Source organism: Gymnoscopelus microlampas, assembly GCF_963454915.1.
Source record: "Gymnoscopelus microlampas genome assembly, chromosome: 9".
NCBI lineage: Eukaryota > Metazoa > Chordata > Actinopteri > Myctophiformes > Myctophidae > Gymnoscopelus > Gymnoscopelus microlampas.
Window position 1 is genome coordinate 24,615,183 of NC_139946.1, and position 19,449 is coordinate 24,634,631.

Here is a 19,449-nt window from a genome sequence, read left to right on the forward strand (position 1 = left end):
ACGGGGCGCGCAATAACCCCACGTTTGCAACTACTTTTGCCTGCGCACTTCACCTGTTTATTAGCGTTTTTGTGTAAAACACTGTCGCCATGGTTACGGGGCTGCCCAGCTATGGGACGAACTGCCTCCCGGGTTGCCAGATCATGTGCGCATATCCCCCCACGGATGCGTCAACCGGGTATGGACTAGTACTTCACAATTTATGATGTGAGCTTCACCTCTACTACTTCCTCGAAAGCAATGTTATTTTGAACAGTCTCATTCACAGAAAAGATTCAAGACTCGTTTATGTACTTCATAATTTATGATGTGAGCTTCACCTTTATTGCTTCCTCGAAAGCAATGTTATTTTGAACTCATTCACAGAAAAGAGTGAAGACTCTTAAAACAGTGGTAAGAATGTCTTGCACCCATGGCAAATGGTAAGTTGGGTTTCAGGGAAAACAGGGGAACTTCACAAAGCTGTGGGGTTTCTGTTCTCTCTCTACTTTCAATCTCCATCCCCACTGTCCTCTCCCCCACTGTCCTCTCCTACAATTCTTCATCTCTCCCCATGCGTTGGTTTTTCCCCTTATCAACTTGTCCATCCTTATATGCACTCTTTCATTCCCTCTCTTCTACATGACTCTAACCTTCTCCCACTCTCTCTCTCCATCCCACCTTCCTGTCCCTGCCATGATCATTCTCCTGCTCAGGGGTTACCTGGTCGTTGCCCCCTCAGTGTTCCGAGCAGGCGTGGAGGAAAGTGTCAGTGTGACCATCTTCAATGCCAAGGCAGAAACACGCGTCCAGGCACAGCTTGCTGTGAAGGGAGACACAGTGGCCCACGGCCATGCCACCATGTTCGGTGAGAATACAATGTACTATGCCTCAGCATAATGTTTTTGTATTGAATATGCCTTGTTTTTTGTCGAGCGACACTTTGCAGCTGAAGCATAAATCAAGCCTCAATGTATCAGTCTGCTGTCTGTCGCTCATTACACCACAGTTAATAAAACATTTTAAGCACCGTTAAGGCCATCTTCCCACAATGAGTGACGTCAGGAGGGAACCCAGTTGAGAGAAATGTGACAGCACGCTCATAAGACCAAAATTGGAACTCTTGCGGTGCATATGTTACATGCTTCTATCAGGAAGTCCATTCCTGTGAATCTTCAAAAGTGGTATTATGATATGAAGGCAGGCACACAGACACACACAAACACACACACACTAGGGCTGGGCAATATATCGATATTGTATCGATATTGTGATATGAGACTAGATATCGTCTTGGATTTTGCATGTCTATTGTGATATGTATGGCATAAGTGTTGGCCACCTGGTTTTAATCACTTACAGTGAACCCAATTTTACACTTTCAAAAAGTTTCAGAAATGTTAAAATGTTTTGAAAATAGACAATCTACAAGCGTACAACGCATTGCACTGTGTTGTGAGCTTGTAGAGGAGTTCATTTTGATATATTGATATTGAGGTATTTGGTCAAACATATTGTGATAATTGCCCCTGACATCCACTCATGCCATGACTGCTGTCAGGGTCCTCCATGGTCGTTCCCCTGGACGTTGAGGCTTCATGGCATCAGCCCAGGCTGTCCCACCGGGCCATGGTTGTATACACGCCTGTGTGATTTGTTTGACAGCACCGCTAATGGATGAGGCTGGCCTGTGCCTCAGAGTGGCATGGAGACAGCCTGCAGCTGGACTCCCTGCTAACCCGGCCTGAACAACTTACACCCTCTATTCCTCTATTCTTACACCAAACCCCCCCCCCCCCCCCCCGCAAAAAAAAATGCCGATCTACAAGCTCGCAGCTCACAAGCTTGTAGTTCGGCTGTTTTTGGCAAATGTTCCCCCCCAGAATAGGCATGCTGGGGGTCAAGTGGTTCCAACTGGGCCAAAGCCTAGCTAGCAAACTAGTTCAGTAATGGATTGATTTTGAGCAGTTGGGTAATACTGTAACCGTTTTTTTTTTACTGTTGGTTGGCTTGTTACAAGCAGGATGTGTTGTTGGGTGTGGGTGAAAAAAGCTCCAGTTAACTGTCCCACATAAATATTAAATAGGGTAAAATAAATAAATAATAATAACTATTGTTTTCCCCCAGTGAGGCAGAAACTTTGTTTTATTGGGATCATGTTATTAAAGTTATACACAGTCAATCTCCATTGATACACAATCACCCCAAAATTGTTTTGGGAAATACTTCACTTTGCACTTACAGTATGCTTTTCTGATTATTGTTTTCTATTGCAGACAAAGGCACCATCAAGTTAAAGGTGAGATCAACCAGGTCTGCCGTCGCAATTGTCTTAGTTTACTGTCATTCTATTTTCTGTCATTCTACATGCTTCCTTTTCCAGAGATGTTTCAAATGGACGGCAATAGTTTAGTGGCGACAGCTGCACAGTAGTGAGAGCCTGCATGTCTGTTTGTGCGCATTCCTCAGGCAACATGCAAAACACTATTTGTAATGCAACATCTGTCTTTGCACATTCATTGGGAATAAGGTAACAGCCTCAATGTAATATGCAACAGCTGTTGACGTGCATGTATGGTGCGCCGCCCCCAAAGGCTGGAATGGATCAATCTAGCATGCACGACTTCATTCCTTCCCTCGCCCTCTCCCCTTCTTGTTCTTCCTTCTCCCTGTCCATTACTCCTTCCGCCCCTTGTTCACATGAACCACAGTCTTATGAAGCATGCTGAGCCATTAGCCTGGTCTTTGTAGTCGTGTGTTCGTCTGTGTGCAATGGTCACGCCACTGTAATGTATGCTAATTGAAGCCTGACGATGCCAGATTTTGGGGTCCGATGCTGGAGATTTTGGACAGGCCTAAATTACTGATGTTTTGACTCTTGACAAACATAGGTTGATTCATTTATTATTGTTGCACTTTTTGACAGATAAAACATATATTAAACTTCAGTAAATCAAAAGAACATTGAGCTTTTATTATGCAATGAAGAAGCAAACAAGTATACAAAATACACACATAAACTGAATTTTATTATATTTAACCACTTAAGTCTTATTCAACGCGCTTGTTGATCACATATTTAGAAATTGCTTAAAAGGTTAAACATTGGGACACATTCTCTGTATAGTAGCCGATATCAATGTTTTTTTTTGTTTTATTTACTAGCATAAAAATACATATAACAATAGTGTGCAGGAGAAGTTTAGAAGCTTAGAGGCTTATAGAGAACTTCCCCTTTTTTTTTAATTAGACATAAAAAATTATACATATTATTGAAAAATATTACCAGTAATGCATTCAAGAGATATGCATACATACAAACATACAAACACACACAGTACATACATAAATACAGACTGTATACAGTATAACCACCTACACACCTGCCTACACACCCACATAACCATAGACCTATTTATCTACTGCTTTTTGGATATGCGCATTTGTTTTGTAGTTTGCTTTAAAGACCAACAGAGATGGAGATTTTTTCAGCCTACGATCAGAAAAACGTCAAACAATGGCCGATATAGGCCAAACCGATATAACGCTAATGTTGATGCTGCATCTGTAAGATTTATGTTCTAACCGGGATTCAGATCTGGGTACTGTATACCGCGCAAGCTCCAAAGATTCTACTACTGAGCTGAGATGGAAAGGCTGTCTGGGCAGGGGAGATACGATGCTTTGAGCTCCGTTCAATACCTCTAGCCAACCAGTAGTGGTACTACCTGACCATAATGATATTTAAAGATTTCAACGCGTTCAGAAGAGCAGAGAGACCACCTCCAAACACCTCAGTTGTGTTAGTTACATTGTATCAACATACTCACCCAGATTTGTTTAAATAATGTTTTATTCACAAATAATGTATGGATTGCAGCTTCAAATCAGTGTGGGAAATTCAGCCAAATGTTGGTCAGTTTTAGTTGGTGGTTATCAAGCTTAAGTCAGATCACATAGCTACCAATAAGATGTTTGGAATTGTACAGATTGACGGTAGATAAAAAGAAAAGAAATGGGCCTGAATGTGGAAGACAGAGCAACAAACTGTTTTCCCATCCTGCTCTAAAGTGCAAAACACACCGCCTGCTCAGAGCAGCGACGCCGACACGGCATTGATGTGTGTGAAGTGCTGCCCGTAGCACCAACAGGAAGCGTCGCGCTCCTGCGCACTGCAGGGAGAACACCACTGAGAACACACACAGAGAAATGTTTTGTGTCCAAGTGCAGGTGTGCATCTATTGCTGCCAGTATGGGTTTTTTACATAGACAATAAGGGTGGGGGCTTTTTGTTTACGCGTGCTGTTCGTAGCCTGTGTGTTTTAGCCTTGAGAGACCTTGCTTATATGCGTTTGGTAAATCCAGCGTTGATTCTTGTCAAATCATTCCTGTTTGGGTGTGTGTGGTACCAGGTTCCTCCAGGACTAAGAGGCCAGGCCCATCTGAAGGTGTGGGGCAATCGGCACCTCACGGAGGGAGGCTACATCTTCCACAACTACACCACGGTCACAGTGGAGAGCAAGGGCACTGCTGTCTTCATCCAGACTGACAAGCCAGTCTACAAACCCAAACATAAAGGTGTTCTCATTTCTACGTCATTAGATATCACAGGATTACATGCAATGCATAATGTACACAGGTGAACTCGAGCCACACTACAGGTGGAGCCACCAAAGGGTGATTTATACTTAGTTGCGCACTGGTGTCGCACTCCAAAAAACTAGTTTGTACCTTGCAGATAGTTTATTTTCCTTTTTTTTAACTGCGCAACCAAGTATAACAAGTCCTTAACTGGCGGAGATAGAGTGAACCTCTGCGTACGTTACGCTCTCCCAGTGAAACTTCTGTCAGGTGATAAGAAACGGCTGGCGTCTCCCATGTGTTGTCACATGGTTGTCTACACCCTCCTCAAGGCAACAGAGGGGGAGTTGGCAGCGACAGGCAACGCAGTACAGACATGGAGAATGGGGCAACAACTAATTTGGGAGAAAATTGGGGAAAAACAGAGAGTACAAAAGTTAAACACTGTCATGTGTGAGCTGAGGCTGGGCCATAAGCAGATATGTATTAATGACCACAATGGAACTCATGATAGAAATCATGCCCTATCAGTATGCTCTATTTTAACTTCCGACTGAACTGCAGCCAATTAAATAAAGCAATTTGGACAGGACGGTATTCTACAATTGGGTCCCATGGATTCAAACCAGGTGCGAAGATTTGTTTTGCTCTTTGGTTTCCATTGAACAGAAGGTAATGGAATTACTATGCAGCGTTCAATACAATAACATGTTTTCATTTATAGACCTGTTTTTAAACCTTTTTAAACGTGTAATCTTCTGCTTGCTTTCAGTGCTCATCAATGTTTACACAGTGACCCCTGATCTGAGGCCGGTCAGCGACAAGGTGATGTCACTTCTCTTCCTTGAAGAATATAAAACAGGAATGAAATGCTGCTTGTCTAACATGCACATATCCATTGACAGAATCACGTCAGAAAGCTCTTTGTTTTGCATAATTTAGTTTTTTTCCCGTTTATAAGTTAGTTTCTAAATCAGCTTAGAAATCGCTACGTACTGGCATAGACATAGAGTACACTTTTAAAAGAATTAAGGTTTGCATTTAAAACAAGGATACACTTATACACACACTTTGACAGAGAAAACATAAAACCAAAAAATATATAAAAAATACTATTATATAAAAATACTAATCTTATGTAACTTTTATGCTGAATAATCATATGCATTACAACATTCTTATTTTTCAAGAACTCAGCAAACCTCTTGGGAGGAGATGACGTACTCTTTAAAATTAGAACGTCATCCATGATATTCCCTGCAAATATACTTTTCCAACTTCATCTCTTTGTGGAATGAAGGAGGCAGCCCTAGCTCACCCGGAGCACACAGAGATGTACAGTTTACGTATTTACTGAAGCCGGGAAGCTCAAGACATTTCGGCTGGAATGTTAGCAATGGCCTCCCAGTATACCGTGCCACTGTGCAGACAGACTGTTTATTGATGTCCACGGCTATAAAGGTCCACCGCTGGCCAAGGCCAGCTCTCGCTTTCACAGATGAAAGATTGTTGCGCGGAGGAGTGGTGGAGTGTGGTGGAGGCGGGGGTGGTGGAGTGGGGGGCAGGGATGGGGAGAGAGGAGAAGGAGACGGGTATGATGGTGTTTTGTCTGTGTGTCATCATTTGACTTTTTCTCCTTTCTCGTTTCTGTTTGTGTGTGTTGCTTTTGCAGATGGAGGCGTATGTTGTGGTGAGTGGAGGTTGCTGGGACCACCCATGGTTGGGAGGGTCATGTCCAGGATGGGACAGTGACTGGTTGTTTCCAGCCACACTGGAGATTACAGGGCTTGAGTCGGGCCAGTCTCACCTTGATAACAGGGTGCTCCCTGGAACAGCCCAGGGATAAACAACATGAAAGAAGACTTTCATGTTGTTTATCTTCTCTTCTCTTCTCTTCTCTTCTCTTCTCTTCTCTTCTCTTCTCTTCTCTTCTCTTCTCTTCTCTTCTCTTCTCTTCTCTTCTCTTCTCTTCTCTCCCTCCATGCCTCTACCCCCATCCTTTCTTTCTTTCTTTAATTCTGACTTCTTTCATATTCCTCTTCTCACATCTTGAGTTTGAGTTTTAAGGACAAATATCAAGCTGGTAGGTCATATTATGTTTGCAGTCATAAGTTATGTAAAGAGGTCCATGCATGATTTATGGGTGTCATTATGTAATAAGCTGGTTTGACTACTCTTTGACCTGTAACCTGCACAATCACCTGAGGAAAAGTTGCAAAAGTATTTTGACGTCAGTCCGGGTCAAGAGCGAGGTCTTAAGGTCAAGTTCAGAGGGAGTGAAAACATAAGCATGAGGCTCAGTTCAACACTAATGCTTTTAAATTACAAACCAGGTTTGACCCTTAGAATTTGAGATGTGAAAGGTCGTTGTCATTCATTTTTTTCATCTGATGTTCTGACCCTTCAGGATCCAAGAGGATCCAGGATGGTCCAGTGGAAAGGACTCAAATCTGTGTGTTGTGGTAAGTCCACTTCTTTTGCAAAGTGTAATCATCATTGCCTCAGTGCAATGGTTTTATATTAAGCTGTAGTGTTGCTTCCAGAACAATGTCCATGTTTCTTCCATCCATGTTATATGACACTGGAACAATCTCAGTTTTACATAATACGAATTAGTAGGCTAATATGGCACCTGCATACTTCAGAAGAAGTCAAATTTCTTTTGGCTTGCAGAAACCGAACAAGTTCTCTCCGGACAAAGTTATTTCATACTTGATGCCGCTCCGCCTTGAGTGCTTATTGTTTGACCCCACCCACTGTATACAGTGCTCATACTGTGATGTTGCCACCCTCCACTCTTTTTCATCACCCTCTGACTATAACATGTTGGAGGCTTCCATCATATTGTATGTAATTATGCGATACATTTCTCTCCAGGGATTGTCAACATGAGTTTCCCTCTGTCCGACCAGCCCATATTTGGAGAGTGGCTTATCTTTGTGGAGATGCAGGGTCACACCTACAACAAGTCCTTTGAAGTACTGAAGTATGGTAAGCAGCTGTATACAAAATATCCCTGAGAATGAAGGGCTTTCATGAGATATTTTATTTTAACAGTTTTGGCAAAAGTACACGTTTTAACCACTGAAAGGAGTAGTTCACCCAAGAAATTCTATCGTTTCCCTAACCGGTGGTGATGTCTTGTTTCAGTTAGGAGAATTTTTGTTTGTAAAACATTCCTTAACTGAATGAATGAATGAATGGAATTAATCGGGGTAAACCGGCTCATGAACCCACTTTCTTCGCTCGTGCATGTCACGGTTTGAACCGGAAGTGTAATTTGGGTCTCGGATTCATTCCATTCATCAAGTTTTTTCTTCATTTTTGGATTCTTCATTCACTGTTAACACAATGGCTGCCAATGACGTATATATACGTCTTTTAATTATCAGCTGTTGTCCGCCAAAGACGTATATATACGTCATGGAAAAAAAGGGATTTTTTTTTTTTTTTTTTTCAAAAAAACATTTTTTTTTTTTTTTTTTTTTTTTTTTATAATTTCAACCCTTGTCGAATTACGAACAGATTAGGAGCTAAAAATGTTCGAAGATTTGCTGCTCCATTCACTTCAATGTTAAAATTCAAACGGACAAACAATTCACTTTGTTTTTTGGTTTAAAACTACTGGTTTTGAGCTATATTGAAACATCAAACAACACATGTCAACGAGGTCAAAATGACCTCGTTGACATTTGTGAAACCACACCTGAATCTCATCTGTGATTAGAAACCATCTGGGGATCAATCATACTGGAGGAAAAAAATCTGTGGCTACGCGAACAGGTACCAAAATCATGGCAAAACCCTGGCAGACAACAGCAAAAAATCTGAAAAAACTCTGGCAGGCAACGTGTTAAGCTCTTTGTACTTCATTGTGTGACAAAAAGTGAAAATAAAATAGTATGAAACATTTGAACATGTTTGAAATTTTGCACAAAATAGGGATGCCAGTGCTTAAAACGTTTGTTTTGAAGAAAGAGTTTTATATGATTTCCCCCTCTAATAAGTGACAATGCTTATTCTCTCTGCCTCCCCACAGTGATGCCCAAGTTCGAGTTAATCATTGAGCCACCACGCTACATACGAGATCTCAACGCCTGTGAACAGGCCAGCGTCAGGGCCAGGTAAGGCACTTCAGCTGGCAGTGATATCATACAGTAACAGTACAGTATGTGACAGAATGACGGGTAGACAGACAGGCCTGAGGAGTGAGGTCATATCCTACTTGGAAATGGAGATTTACAGTACCCGTTGAACTTCAGTCTGTCAAAGAAATGTTTCTCAGCCAGTGGGTTGGGAGCCGAAAGTAGCTTATACGAGTTTTTCTGAAACAAAGGAATGTTGTTTACTTGTTTTATTTCATATTGTTTCTGTCGGGCAAAAACCTTGTATCTCCATATTTCAACTTTTTATATTTTGGGGGGAAATGAATGCCCTACTTTCTTATTCTACGGTGTCACACAAAAGTAGCAAAAGTAGCCGATCTAAAAACTCAAAACACGTTGCATTGCAACGAGTTTTGAGCAACAGTTTTGGACATATGAGGTTTCCACCCGACAGCAACAATATATAGTGTTATGATGACCTCATGAGCAACACAAAATAATACTACAAACATAATGTCTCTAGAACTGTTAGCCTTTGGCACTTCACAAGTAATGGTCATGCAAATGGTCTAGCGGTTGATTTTTAGCATCGTATTTTCCGTATTCAAATGTATGTAATCCTGATTTATACACATGGCATGAACCTGGCTGCCTAGCACAGTAGATATGTGGGAATCCAGGGCCGAAATTGTATGATATGAGCATTGTTCGTGACAAAACATGAATCTGTACAAGATTTTGACATCTTTGCTGCTGTCCAGGTACACCTTTGGGAAGCCGGTGACAGGGAAACTTACGGTCAACATGACAGTGAATGGAGTGGGCTACTACCGCCATGAGATGGGCCATCCTGTGGTTAAATCTATGGACGTAAGTTTATCCATACTAGGGCTGGGCAATATATAGATATTATATCAAAATTGTGATACGAGACTAGATATCATCTGGGATATTCGATAACGTAATATCGTGATATGACGTAAGTGTTGTCTTTTTCTGTTTTTAATCACTGAAACCTTATTTATTTACTAGCTAAATTGGCCAGTCTACAACCTCACAACACATCTCATTGCAATACATTGTGAGATTGTAGACCTGCTATTTTCGTGGTTTTGAAAAATATATTATCGTCACAATACAGTTTGATTTTGTCCATGTCACCCAGTCCTAATCCATACCCAGCTCCATTATCCTAACATGGTGTACTGTACTGGTGTGTGTCAAAACAACTTGGCTAGTGTTGATCCTCTAAAGTGCTGATATGATCTCTATTTTGGTTTCAAGTCAGAACAACTAAGATAAGAGCGACAAATCTGATTGATGATCCTAGATCAGCACATTAACCCATTAAGACTGAGGCTGATTCTATAAAGGCCTTCTAAATCAGTATAGTTCTCACACTTTCAAGATTAAAAAAAAAAAAAAAAAAAAAAAAAATTGCAGTGGCGCGCTGAAAGATTGTATATCTGCTATTTTTGAGTAGACAACGCAAAAAAATCTAAAATGACACAGATACTTTCCCGGTTTTAACGGGTTAAGCTTTTTTCCCCCTAACATAAATATGTCGTTTGGTGTATGGTTTTTGTCTACAGTGACACCTTACACTAGCATACTTTTGGCATAAAATGTCCCAGTATGGAGCAGTATACTCCAGATCAGTGCTTCTCAACCTTTTTAACCCTCTGGCGTCTCCATTTTGTTTTATAATGCAATTTTAATGTGTCACAGGTAGGGATGGCTGACTTGGAGGACCCCCCAGTTTAATACGGTTTTATCTCTGTGTGTAGATGGGGATCTACACTAAGATCATTAATGTTCATTTAACAGGGTCCATTTGGTTCCCTTTGTACACTCTCAGAGTTGCAGACCCTTAAGATCGCCCCGTCACAGTTATTACATAATCGTCTAATCGCGATCATTTGAGATAATCGCAATTATTTTGTCATAATAGTCCTAATCGTTTCCATGTTAAAAAATGTTGCCCTAATACATGAAAAAGCTGAAATAGCTGATCTACAAGCTTACAACCCGTCACAAGCTTGTAGATCAGCTATTTCTGTTATTTTTACCTTTTTCTGTATAAAATGTATAATTGTTCCTGTACAATTTTTTATTACGAAGCCTAAAAGGCAAACAGAAATGTATTTTCTATGTTCCAATGTTCCAATGTTCAATGCAAAAAATATACTGTATATTAGTTTGACAATTGATCGTTAACTTAAATGTGTAATTGTGACAGCCCTACTGTAAGGTTCCATTTGGTACCTAACTATGAGTCATTTAGCTGGGGACCCCCCTTGAACCCCATCAAGGATCATCGGGGTCCCCTGAGCCCACATTGAGAACCACTGCTCCAGATCATACTCCCGACTAGTTTCTGACCATATAATACCAACTCATTCTCCTCATTTTGATCACAGATCAAGGGCTCTGCCACCTTCAGCCTGTGTGTGAAGGACATGCTGCCGCTGGACGTGGCCGACCACTTCAGAGGGACGGTGAGCATGTGGGTGGTGGTGACCGGCGCGGACGGAAGCAGGCAGACCATGTTCGACGACTCCACGCCCGTCCACAAACAGCTCATTGACATCAAGTACTCCAAGGACACACGCAAGCAGTTCAAGCCTGGCCTGCCTTACAAGGGGAAGGTGAGACAAGCAGTTGACGGAAGAAGTACTCACATGTTTTCACTTAGGTAAAAGTATCAATACTGCAATGTAGAAATACTCTGTTAAAATAAGTAGTGAAAGTCCGGAATTCAAAATTGAAAGTACAAAAGTATTGGTATCAAAATGTACTTAAAGTACCAAAAGTAGAAAGTACTCATTATGCAGATTATCCCATTTCACAAGTTTTCAAATGTATAAAAATCGTTTGAAAATCGTTTGAAAATAGCAGATCTACAAGCGCACAATGCACCGCATTGTGCGCTTGTAGTGTGATATGTTTATTTATTATTATTCGTAATAATAATCAAAATCTACAAAATAACTATCAACTAAAGTTTTCCAAAAATTGTAGTGGAGTAAAAAGTACACTATTTACTGTAGAGTAAAAAAAGTATTGAAAATTTGAAATACTCAAGTAAATGTACTTTCTACTCTCCATGTACTAATTACTATCCACCACTGTTGGAGACAAGTTTACACAGTAACAATCCTCTGTTAATGTATGAGTTACAAATGCATAAATGAACACAGAGGATTTTACTTTGTTGTGGTCACGCCTCAGATGCGGGGAAATAGAGACGTTTTGCCTAAGGAAGCATTATGATTCAGTTGATAATGGTGTAATAAAGTACAATAAAAACTAAACCAATATTAGATAAATACTTTATATACGTGTAAAGATGAGAGAGAGCAATAATTTGTTGAATGTCCGCAAGAATGTTCCCTTATTTTCACCAATGTTTGTCCATTATGACAGTGGTTCTCAACTTGTTTTTCTTTTTTTCTTTTGGGGGGGGGGGTCCCCAAATGACAGTGAAGTGACAATTTTAGGACTTTTAATACCTCAAACATTTGCCAAATTGCATTATGACATGCTCAGAATAGGGACGTTAGGCTTCATGTGGTTAACGCTCTCTTTACCCCCGGAGATCGAGGTGACCTACCCAGACGGGAGCCCGGCTGACGGAGTGCACGTGCGCGTCAAGGCAGAGCTGACCCCTAAGGACAACGTCTACACCAGCGAGCTGATCTCCAAGGACGGTCAGGCGACCTTCGAGATCCCCTCCATCCCCACCGCTGCCCAGTACGTCTGGCTGGAGGTTAGTGGCTCTGCGGCCTGGGAGGGGTGGACATACGCTTCTAATAAAGTTATTATGTGTTATTATAATAGTTTTGTCCCCTTTAGTTATCGTTGGGGTATTTGCAAAGTACATTTGCATTTGTCCACTGCATTTACTCAAGGTTGCAGCCAGATATTTTTCCTTATTAGTCCTAATTATTTTAACTATCTACACAAAGTACACACATTTTGAGAAAATTAAAAATACACTCAAGCAGAAAGGATTGTGAGAGACCACATAACAGTAAGTTCTTTCGTAACCTCTGTACTGTAAATATACTGTATTGTTATGCTATGTGGCTTTCATTACTTTTAATTATGTAACTTTTGTCTAGACTGACGGAATGTCAGTCGATGTTTGTTTGTATATTGTATGTATGTATTTATGTCCCCAGGAAGATAAGTGACCACGGTGGCAGAGCTGAAGGGGATCCAAATAAAGAATGAAGAATTTACCCATCCTAAATATTAGGAGCAGTGGACACTATTAATACAGTGGCCGAAGAGCAGTTAGGGGTTAAAGTGTCATGCTCAGGGTCACTTCAACGCAGGCTGGTCAAGCCGAGGGTCCAACTGACGCTCTTTCGATTCCCAGACGGCCTCTATAGTCTATACCCACTCAGTTACAGCCGAAAAATTGTGGACTTTAAATAAGTTGATGTGACTGTAGTTTGAAACTGCAATAATGAAAGTGCCCTTCCCTGGCACTTGCCTCCCTAACCACAAATCTATCTATCTTGTGTAAAGAAAAGTTTATACCAGGAGTGGGGTTTGAACCCACGAGGACTGTTGTCCATTGGATCTTAAGTCCAACGCCTTAACCACTCGGCCATCCTGGTGACAAATGCAATGGGCAATACCTGTTTCACTTGTGGTCTGCATTTATGTATTATTATTATTATTAGTCTATGACGTCAGTGCTATGATGCCATATCGATGACATGAGGGATCTCCATATAATAATAACATGGGGTATAAAAGGGACACAGACAGACTTGCCCGATGCCTTGTTCGAATCATTCACATCTCTCCTGTCCTCATGTGAGTCTTACATGCAGTGTCCCTCTGGAGAGGCAGTCAGAGAGTGTTGGAAAGAAAGGCGGGTGGAAGGAAGGAGTGTCAAGGGGTCACCAGCACAATGGAAAAGGAATTAAAGATGGGATTCAAGGAATGCATTTCAGGTTCTGCTTTCCATCCGACATGACTGACCGAATGTCACATTGACTCTAAATCAATGCTCTGTTGTGTCTGTGCCCGGCTCCGCAGACCAAGGTGACTTCCATTGACGGCCAGCCAGCTGGAGACCAATACCTGCCCAGCTATCTGTCCATCAGTAGCTGGTATTCTCCCAGCAAGTGTCACATCCAGATCCAGAGCCCCAGCTCACCACTCAAGGTAAGTTCCACCGCCTTCTTCTTCTGTGGTACGATGTGGTCCTCGGTAGGTCTGTCACAATTTGCAATTATTTTTACAGAAACAATGCCAGTCATTTATATATATATATTTAAGTTATTTGTTACATCTGCCATGTGCAATTTGTGTTTAAAAAGTCAAATGGAAAACAACATTTTATTCATATGTACACATATTTTATATATTTTTATGCCAAAAATGCAATTTAATCGTTAATCCCAATTATTTGTACGACAATTAATCATCAGCTAAAATGTCATGATCGGTAATAACTCTAGTCCTCGGTCTCGAAACTGCGGTACATTCTCAACCCCCCGAGTATGACGCAGACCAATTTCTATGGGTCACGATTTTCCTACACAAAAAATATATTTATTAATATTAATAAATACTTTTACAAATTGTAAGATTTGTAAAAGTTTAAACCAAAAAATCACAACTTTTCTCAATTAAAAACAATTCCAACATTTTCCAGAAGTATTTCATGAATAAAATGAAAAAAAAAAAAAAAAAAATCTGAATAATTTCCATAAATAAATACAAAAAAAGTTTAAGAAGTAGTGAAAATAGCAGATCTACAAGCTCTACCACGCGGCGCAAAGCGACGTGTGGTGAGCTTGCTATGATCTTGCTATTTTCAATTGTTTGGGTCCCGGGCAAACATCTAATCTTGAGCTAAGAAGTTTGGGAACCAAAAGGTTGGTTCGGAAATGGAAAAAAAAAATACTTGATGTTACATAATACACGTCATCGCAACGAAAGAACCAATCATCTGAATTTGATGACTTATTTTTCCATGTGTGTTACAATGTGCAGGTGGGCCAGGAAGCAGAGGTTGCCCTGAAGTCCACCTGCCCCTGCAACTTCACCCTGCACTATGAGGTGGCGTCCAGGGGAAACATCGTCCTGTCAGGCCAGCAGCACGCCAACGTCTCTACAGCTTCACAGCGAGGAAAGAGGGCAGCGGTCACCTTTGACAAGAACGTCCACACCACAACCCAGCCCCCCCCTGCCTCGGGTCAGTATAGGAAGGTTCAAGGCTCAGTGTCCTGGCGGTTTTCCGGTGTGGTCTTTATGAATGTAGAATAAAGATGATTATAGCATGACAATGCCCTGGCCTTAGAACAGTGGTTCTCAACCTTTTCGGCCTGTGACCCCCCAAAACAATCATATTTGAACTGGTAACCCCCCCAAAATAATCATATTTGAACTGGTGACCCCCCCACTCTGACAAGCACTTGGAATGTAGGAGTTGAAGCTTTCGATTTAGATGCCTCAACAGATAGATATTGTGAAAATAGCAGATCTACAAGTTTGAGGCGTTGTGAGCTTGTAGATCAGCTATTTTCACAATTTCTTTCTTATATTATTTGACTCTATGGTCCAAGGTTTGACCAGTTTTCTTTTTATTGCATAGTTTGATGATTACTTTTGATGCCATATTCTGGGGACATCCCCAAAAACATGTGGGGACCCCCCTGGGGTTAAGCCCGACTCCTAAGGGATCCACTCAGTGACACTTGAGGTCACCTATCTTACACCCAGTCCAAAATGACGCAGAGCGTACCGCAGTTCCTGGTTTCCAACCGACACAGTTGTCATTTTCACACCCAGTTGCCCACATTGTGTCATTATTTCCAAATGTACTTGGACTAATCTGTGCGCCCACTGGCGTGTTGGTCTTAAAATGAGGTGTGGTCTGGCGCATTGTTGGTGCATTGCTACCTTAGGTACAGTGAGAAAAGTCAAAAAGCAATTATGCCTTATACCAGCCCCAAACTGGCACAGTGACAGCACAGATATTTCCATACTATTTAGAGAGCACATTATTTGGATGAACGTGCGTGCCTACGATGGTGGGTTCACAATGTGCACCCTGCTTGCAAACTCTACCTTCACTGTGACACCTTATCCCTTTAACCTTCGTTGCTGTTTGCTATACTGTAGGTACCGGAGGCTCCTCCCCTCAAGCTGAGATGGACACCTGTGTGTCGTACCTCCGCTTCCCTGTTCATCATGTCATGGCGCCCCTCAGCCGCCTACTCGTCTACTATGTGAGGGAGAGCGGCGAGGGCGTCACCGACAGCCTGCAGCTCCCCGTCCAACCCAGCTTCGAGAACAAGGTATGCAGTGGTAAAACACTGGCAAAAGAAAAGAAGACTGGGTCTAATAACGCCACAGCTTCATGTGTATCTCAGACCTCATGTGACCAGTCGTCTATGACGTATCGATGACGTATGACTCTGGCTCTGAAAGAGACTAGCTATGGTGTCATCTAAATGACAGAATTTGGAGAATTCCAGCCCATTGACAAGTTAGAATATTTTTAAAACATGTAGAGAACATTATGTGAACACAAATTTGTTGGATTCTACGTGTGTATAAGAAATGTGGTTAGGTTTTTTTCCATTCTAATATTCAATTTAGCTTTACAGGGATGTGTAAGGGATATCATTGTAATTTAACTTCCCCCAGCAAGATACAGGAAATCAACAATAAACAAGCAGGTAATTCATGATGAGCTGCGACCAGTTCTAGGTTTGTGTTTGGGAATATTGGACCGACTGACATACCGGCTTATAAAGTACTAGTTGCATGGTGACAGCCAGTGGTGGACAAAGTACTCAATCCTAGGGCCCGGACGGTTGGCGTAACCGTCTGGGCACCTAGGCTGATAATCCAGCCAGACAGCATGTCAGACGACCTTTCCTCCGTCTCTCCCCCCATCTCTCTCCCTGTTTCCCGTCAGTCTATTTTCCTATCAATAAAGGCAGTAAAAGTCCCCAAAATATAAAAAACAAATGAATATAGTACTCAACCCCAGTACTTGAATCAAAGTATAGATACTCCTGGACAAATATTAAGTGAAAGTTGCTGTACTGGAGTACTTGCTTTTAAAATACTTACTTAAAATACTTTCCTTTTAATACCAGCTGAAGTGCCTAGCTCAAGGGCACTTTGGCAGTGCATGAGCCAAACTCTCGCATAATGCCTTGCAATGGACATGAGACTTGATGTGAGAAAACAAATGCATTCATTTTGGAGACACATGTCCATCCATAGAGCTAGCTGTAGTATCTGTAAACAAACAGCTGTGTTGGCCTGGGAGAGCTCCCCAGTTCCTGCCTGCATTAGGCGTAGTTAACTCCCTGAAGTATTTATGGCTCCCTAGTATGCTATTATGACAGTGTGTAATGTGTAATGTGTGTGTGTGTGTGTGCGTGCGTGCGTGCGTGCGTGCGTGCGTGCGTGCGTGCGTGCGTGCTCGCAACGTAAAAAGTGAGTTAATGTATCCACTTGGATAGTGGACCCTTGCAGATCACAATTTGACTCTTGGAGTTAAATTGTGTGTGTGTGTGTGTGTGTGTTGTGGGCTGTGTGGACATGAGGCAGAGGTCGTGCGAGGAGATAAGCGGGGTCATGACAGGAGAGGATGACAGTAGTGGTGAAAGGAGGCCAGCGGAACCCAATAATGGGGCTAATTTGTGGCCATGTGCGCTGTTGAAAACAGCGAAGTGTGAAAGTTTATGGCCGACTCACACCCACCCTCCTTCTCTCTAGGATGTTCTCTTTCAAAAACCTGTAGTTTTCCACTCTCTGTTTTCTGATCGCTCCTCGGCACATGATTGAATGGATTGATCATCAAGCTGAATCTTTACGATAAAGATTTTTCTTCTTTTGTAGGACATTTTATTATGAAAGAGAATAATCATTAAACATCATAAGTTACGTTAGAAGGACACATTTTAGGACACTGATATATTTGTGTGTGTGTGTGTGTGTGTGTGTGTGTGTGTGTGTGTGTGTGTGTGTGCGTGTGTGTGTGTGTGTGTGTGTGTGTGTGTGTGTGTGTAGGTGTGTGTGTTCAGATAAATGCACTCAGTCTCTCCAGAGCAGCTGGGTTTCTGTTGCTCAGAAAGATGAGTTCCTTCTTCCCTTCTTCTGTTCGACTGTGAGCGTGCTGTAGCCATCAGCGGTCCACATAATACAGGTAACAGCTCTCAAACGCCTTCTCGCTGTAGTTCGAAACCGACACCGGGATGAAGGGATCCATATTGTCAAAACCCTCCTCCCCCAGCAGCTCCTGGGGCAGGTAGGCGGTGTTGGGCTTGTAGAGAGACCCCGTCTGGGAGAGAGAGGCTATGACAGCCCCCCCGCACCAGTCATTATTCATCAGTTTTCTGAGGTTATGAACCAGAGTCAGCTCTGGAGACACAGCACTCTTATCCTCTTTCTTGATGCTGGTCCGACCCCAGAGGGCGTTGACCCCGTCCACAGCAACAGCCAATCGGAAGCCCGCGTCCGGCTGTCCGCTCTGCAGCCTGAGTTCCTTCATCAACGCTCCCACGACATCACTACTGCTCTTCACACGAGATATACCCTGGTCCACCAGCTCCCCTAGTGGGCGTCCCTCTTCAGTGAACTCCCTCTTCGTCCACACGTACCGATGTGTCGTCTTCAGCTTGGACAGGAAGTGGTCGTTGGTGGTTTTGAAGGTGCGTAGCCAGGTGGAGGCCTCCAGCGGCTGGTCAAAGCGTGACGAGTTGAAGGACGACGCCAGCAGCTCCTTGCAGTTCTTCACCCACAGGTGAGCGTCAGGTATGTGTAGTACCAGCCATCCTTGTGTAGAACAGTATTGGACAGTGTGACAAAGGGACATCGTCTTTCCAGAGCCCTTCAATCCATACAGCAGGTATCGGAGGGCAGGTTTGCTGTAGTCGGCTCTCTTCAGGTAGGAGATGACCTCTAGGGCAGGCGGTCTGACCATCACACAGGCTTCATTGAATGTCTTCACCTGCTGTTGGTAGCGAGGCGGCAGGCCGTGGGGGAAGAGGGTCTTGAGGTGCGCGGGGGGCAACCTGTAGTATTGTCCCGCATGTTTCTCTGAGTGACACGCCCGAGTCAGACTCCTGGGTCCTGAATACGGACAGAGGTTCCTGTGTGTGCTCCGGCGCCACAGCCAGAACCTCTTGCTGCTCACACAGACCGGTGTGTATGAGCCGGACCTGTGCTGCCGTTGGTCTCAGTCTGAAGAATAGTTTCTGTAACGCCGTGGTCTTGCGTGATCAGTGGTGCTGTCAGTGTCAGTGGATCTAGGGACGGCAGAAAGTCACACAGTGTCAGTGAGGAGCAGAGACCATGGGGGTCGCCATCTTGGATCTAACAATGTCTCGAACAACATCAAGAAGGAGTTACGTCACGTGGTGTTCACTTCCAGGTCTCTACGATAAAATTCTACAATACTCTAGCACCTCTTGTTTCTACAGCGTGGCTTTGCAAGAGGCGAGCTGTCTATAACGGTGTGTGTGTCCGTCCGTCCGTCCGGAGCTTATCTCGTAAACCGCTGGTCCAATCAGTGCCAAACCTTTTTATGCACAGTAGGCCACAGAAATACCTCCGCTATTTTTTCTCACGTTTCTTCATTTTTTAAAATATTTATTATTTTATATAAAAATGTTGTAATGGATCTAACTCAAAAGTGTGATCGCGCTGAAACCCTGCCCCACATTTGGAGTCATATTATGTCACATATAGAAAACTGATGTCATCGATGACTGATGTCAAAGGCTGGTCACATGAC

At 42.6% G+C, this 19,449-nt stretch overlaps 1 protein-coding gene and 1 pseudogene across 2 annotated transcripts in view; one reads left to right on the plus strand and one right to left on the minus strand.

Moving 5' to 3' along the window:
• The window catches only part of cpamd8 (C3 and PZP like alpha-2-macroglobulin domain containing 8), an 82,469-nt gene that overhangs the window by 3,493 nt on the left and 59,527 nt on the right, over positions 1-19,449 (plus strand). The window contains exons 2-15 of the mRNA XM_084066999.1: positions 696-847; positions 2,256-2,278; positions 4,392-4,557; positions 5,333-5,385; positions 6,233-6,250; positions 6,968-7,022; positions 7,438-7,551; positions 8,600-8,684; positions 9,428-9,536; positions 11,087-11,314; positions 12,265-12,435; positions 13,722-13,850; positions 14,685-14,886; positions 15,816-15,991. Of these exons, the coding sequence (XP_083923125.1) occupies positions 696-847; positions 2,256-2,278; positions 4,392-4,557; positions 5,333-5,385; positions 6,233-6,250; positions 6,968-7,022; positions 7,438-7,551; positions 8,600-8,684; positions 9,428-9,536; positions 11,087-11,314; positions 12,265-12,435; positions 13,722-13,850; positions 14,685-14,886; positions 15,816-15,991 (1,681 nt within the window). The remainder of the gene's footprint in view (positions 1-695; positions 848-2,255; positions 2,279-4,391; positions 4,558-5,332; positions 5,386-6,232; positions 6,251-6,967; positions 7,023-7,437; positions 7,552-8,599; positions 8,685-9,427; positions 9,537-11,086; positions 11,315-12,264; positions 12,436-13,721; positions 13,851-14,684; positions 14,887-15,815; positions 15,992-19,449) is intronic.
• On the minus strand, positions 17,692-19,021 carry LOC311052426 (small ribosomal subunit protein mS29-like; annotated as a pseudogene). The gene is made up of 2 exons: positions 19,007-19,021; positions 17,692-18,925 (listed from the first exon to the last, which is right to left on the minus strand). The product of its transcript is annotated as a small ribosomal subunit protein mS29-like (transcript).